This window comes from Ixodes scapularis, unplaced genomic scaffold, assembly GCF_016920785.2.
Source record: "Ixodes scapularis isolate PalLabHiFi unplaced genomic scaffold, ASM1692078v2 PGA_scaffold3__209_contigs__length_174095766, whole genome shotgun sequence".
Classification (NCBI taxonomy): domain Eukaryota; kingdom Metazoa; phylum Arthropoda; class Arachnida; order Ixodida; family Ixodidae; genus Ixodes; species Ixodes scapularis.
Genome location: NW_024609868.1, coordinates 149,372,444 through 149,376,814, shown reverse-complemented (window position 1 = coordinate 149,376,814; position 4,371 = coordinate 149,372,444). Strand labels below are relative to the sequence as shown.

The 4,371-nt window shown below is 47.2% G+C and overlaps 1 protein-coding gene across 1 annotated transcript; it reads right to left on the bottom strand.

The window, feature by feature from the left end:
• Positions 1–3,237: 3,237 nt before the first annotated feature.
• Positions 3,238–4,077, bottom strand: LOC121837313 (elongation of very long chain fatty acids protein AAEL008004-like). The gene has a single exon (XM_042292914.1). The coding sequence runs from the start codon at positions 4,075–4,077 to the stop codon at positions 3,238–3,240; it is 840 nt and encodes a 279-aa protein (XP_042148848.1).
• Positions 4,078–4,371: the final 294 nt, after the last annotated feature.

Genomic DNA, 4,371 nt, shown 5'->3' with positions numbered 1-4,371 from the left:
GCTTAGTGGGAGAGTGCCCGCTTCATGCTTGGACGGTTTTTAGGTTAAAGCCTGCAAACTTTTTTTGGGCTCATCTTCATAATCTGCTGGTCCCAGGGCAGGCACAAGCTCATATTTAAATGAAAATTGACGGACTCCAGCCGTGCTCGGGCTTGTGTCTAAAAATTCTGTCGGGCTCGGGCCGCGCCCGGCCCGTGACTCTACCGGGCCGGGTCCGGCCGGGCCTAGAAATTCCGGCTCGTGTAGTGCTCTAAAGCGCGAAACACATGTATGACGAAACAGTCCTTTCTGACGTCCGATCGCTGTTCCGGCGAGAGGCAACTGGGATTTTGAGACAAACGTTTTTGCAACTCGGTACGCTCAAGCCACGGCTCGCTAGTTTGGTGACATCGCTAGCAAATCCGTTATCCTTTCATCAGACGCTGGCAGTAACACTGGCGAAGAAAGGCCGAAGAGTCACGCAATACATCATTTGAAAATTACCCAAGCACCTCGGGAAATGCTAGAAATGTGTTACCTGAAGGAACGTGCCATTCGTAAATTTTCTTTAGAAAAGTCTCTGTTGCAGGCGCCAGCACGTGTAACTACTCTTGTAACATGCATTGAATAATTTAGCAAAAAAATATCTATAGACCATTCCATAAAAGCGCTTCTGGTCGGCGCCATTTTCAGGGCTCGTGCGTTAACATGCGCGCGCTGGCCCCTGAACTAAAACATCGAGGGTGTGATTCTCGTAAACAATGAAATGCATGGAATGTAATAAACCGCATTTGTGTAGGCCAGATGGCTGGTTACTGTTCATCAAGATCGTGCTAAAATGACACTTAAAAAAACTACGCAACCACTGAGCCAAACAACAAGGTGCAATGAAAGGCGCATAAAATACACACAGACACTATTCATCTTCGAATAAAGAATATTTTCTTGAAGGCACAATAGTGCTCGAAGTTCAGAAAAGCATCATAAACGTTTTAATTGAAAATACGTTACCAAAAGTTACTCAATGAAATATTGCACCCATATTTTTGTTTATATATATTTGTTTTACTGTGTGCGTAGAATGCAACGCGCTCACTCTCACCCCCCGAGTGCACGCGGGAAAAAAAGTAAATCTAAGTGTGTGCGTATTTTTTTTTTTCTAATAATGTTTTAGTTTTGCAGAGTTTCCATGAGCTGTAAGTTTCCTTGCCTGCCCTCAACGGCATTAATATTTTCTTGGTTTTAAAAAGCTTTTCAGCCCTATATAAAATTTCTCCTTTCTCAGCAATAGAATAAAATAAATATGTTTTCACCAGATCTTCTGCGAGAGAACACCGCACGCCAACAACTTGACAAACCAGGGAATGAATCCCTCGGATATTAATGGAGCGCAACACCTGCTTCATAAACCTCTGTTATACCAGACACGAATAGCAATGTGCCGGACGTCATGTCTAAACTCAGACTTGAACTTTGTTTAGACATTTAACTTCTTGTTTTCAGCAGATCGGCTGCGTGAGTGGAACTCTGAGAGTAGCTCGAGCTAGATTCGATGTCCGAAACTAAAATAACGTTTAAGGGGGAAAAAAACATATCACTGAAGCAATTGTGTGCAACAAATGTGACTGCGCCAAATGTCGAATATAGTGCTAGAATGTGCACTATTTTTCTCAATATTATTAGCGCTCCTCTTTGGACGGATGCCCTACTTGTCAATCCGGCTTGTGTCGTATGCGGTTGCCGCTCTTGAAGCTGTTCTAGCTGCAGAAGGATACTCAACTCGCAGCATGCGGCTATACAGTGTTCCGAGCATGAGTGAGAACGTTTCACGTGGGACGAGTTCTCTCGGCACACTGCTCGCGCGAAAGCACCTTGACGTTGTTGGCCTCCACTGCTGCCGGGGAATGCTTTATTTTTTCTCCCACGAAAACAAGGGTTAAAAAGAAGCTTTTTCTGGCACTGTTCCTACAACCCACCGTGGATCACGGATTGCTACTCGTACCAAAGGAACTTTTAATTGTAAGGCTGTGAAAAAAATATCTGGATCCTTCGCTCGGCTGCCCGAGTCACTCGTCCGCCTGCCCGCAGGTGACGTACGCGGGTAGCGAAAAGTATGAATTTTTCATTGTTGCCAGTACAAAGTCGTCTCCTGGAACCCTCGCGGCCGGCGCAACCTGAAAATTCTGTAACTTTACGGAAAATTTTTATTTTATAAAATGCTTTGATTATCAGTTGAGAGAGAGGGTGTTCCTGTCCACCGTTGCCTGTTTCCTCCTACCCCATAATGAAGAGGATCTTCTGCCTTGCAGAATCTCGAGTCTGGTCGTCGGCCTTTAAGGGGCTCGTGTCGTAGAAAATCGGTGGCGTGGCAGAGAAGCCGGCCTCGGTGGCGTGACGCGAAAGTCCTGATTGATCGATAGGGTCATGACGTCACAGTCACATGACCTCGCGCGGGAATTTCGAACAACCCACAACGCTCACGTGAAACGTGACGTCAAGTTTGGAATGAAAGTGATTAAAAACATGACACGTAATGCGAACTAAGTGTTGACGCATGTCACAAATGATTTCACTTTATAAAGTAATTAATTTGCCTTAAAAAAATTGAAAAAAATTATAGGTGGGATTCGAACCCACGACTTTTCGGTTGCGACCCAGACAGGCTGCTACTGACTAGGCCATGACCGACCTCACTTAAGCGTTGCACGCATGCGTGGCGCCGCCACAACTGTAGTCCACAGGAGGCAAACCGCAGTACAGGAGACAGCCCGTCCCTTCCCGTGCTCCCCTCGCGCCGACACGCAGAGTCGACGGCAGTTCCCGGGATATGCATGCCGCAAGCGGCGGCGTAACATATAGCTGAATTCGCTTGTGGGGATGTTGCAAATAAGGAGTAAATTATCAGATTTAATGGGTGTGTTTCAGTTAATAACACGGACATTACACCCCTTTTCAAAAGTCCGCGCCGACGCCTGTCCGCCATTGCTTGCTCACACACTCTGAGTATGTATTGGACACGAGCGGTGACGTCAGCGTTCGGCGATGACTCGGATCCAATCAGGCACCTCGTAAGCAAGCAATGGTGACCACCAATGTTGCTCGATGGGAAAGTGTCTATTATCGCGCTTTATTAGTACACCGATGTAAGTATCTCATTGTGTATCGAATTTTAAAAATGTTTTTCAATGCCATGCGTGATGGTTACGCGGAAGAATGACTGACCACCAAAAACGTGTGTCGTTTCGAACCGACCATAATTTAATCGCCTTTTCTCGCTACGGAACCGCGCGGTTCGGGGCGTCGTTTCAAGGTATACGCTTGGACATAAAACTTGGTGAACATTCCTAGTGCCAGTATCCACTGAGGGGTCGAAAATAAAATAGCTCCGGTCGGGAATCCGCAGTCGTAGAACAGGGGGATGGTCATGTGCACACCGACAAAGGCGATGTGGAAAATCTGCAGACCGGTCAGGTATTTCTTCCACCACAGGTACGGCCGAACACCGGGTCCAAAGGAACAAAGAAAGTAGTAAGTGTACATTATTATGTGGATGATACCGTTTGCGCAGAGAGCCATCATTGCCTGACCCCCACACGCGAAGTTAAACCACACCCAGCCGTTCAAAACAACGAGAAAATGGTGAGAGACGTGCAAAAGTGTGACTTGAGAAAATCTCTTAGTAGCGACGGAAAAGACAGTGTCCATGAAGTCCGCAATCCTGACAAAGAAGTACCACCAGCACAGGCGAAGGAGGGTCATGGAGTTTTGGTCTCTGGAGTAACTCATACCTTGACAAAGCACACTGAAGCCACCTCCGAGGTAGGAATGACGGAAGAACTGCACGCAGAAGAACACATTCGCAATCACCTGGCACAAGTTGTAGAGCGTGATGACGGTCTTGAGGTCGTACGGCGGGCGATTCCTCATCCATCGTGGACCTGCGACCTTGACGACGTAGAGGTAGCCCAGGGACACTGGCAAGACGAAGCTTAAGTCCGCCGAGAGGCCCCATCCTGCTATTCTAGGGTCCCTCGCGGACATGGCGTACTGATATTTTTCATGCATACCAGCAATCAACTGCCATGTTACCGACGTCATTTCGAGAAGTAGAAGAAAAAGTCGTTCCTATAGAAGGAGTTCAATCTCCTCCCACAGACGTCGTTCCAATTCAAGAACTAGAATGTAGTTCGGCTCCTGCAAAAACAGCCCTCGGACTAGCGCAAGGAACAGACTCGTTGCAGCCAGCCTTAGGCCTGCTAGAATCTGAATGACGACCTCTGAATCAAAGAAAGCCGCGGGGGAGGGGAACGAGGCAAAATTGTCGCTCACTAATGCTTCCTTCTCCTGTAGAAGAGCACGGAAAAGATAAACGCCACTTAGCAAAAGCTACAT

Excerpts from the sequence above, each read along its gene's own strand:
- LOC121837313 (XM_042292914.1), bottom strand. The coding sequence starts at position 4,077 with ATGACGTCGGTAACATGGCAGTTGATTGCTGGTATGCATGAAAAATAT.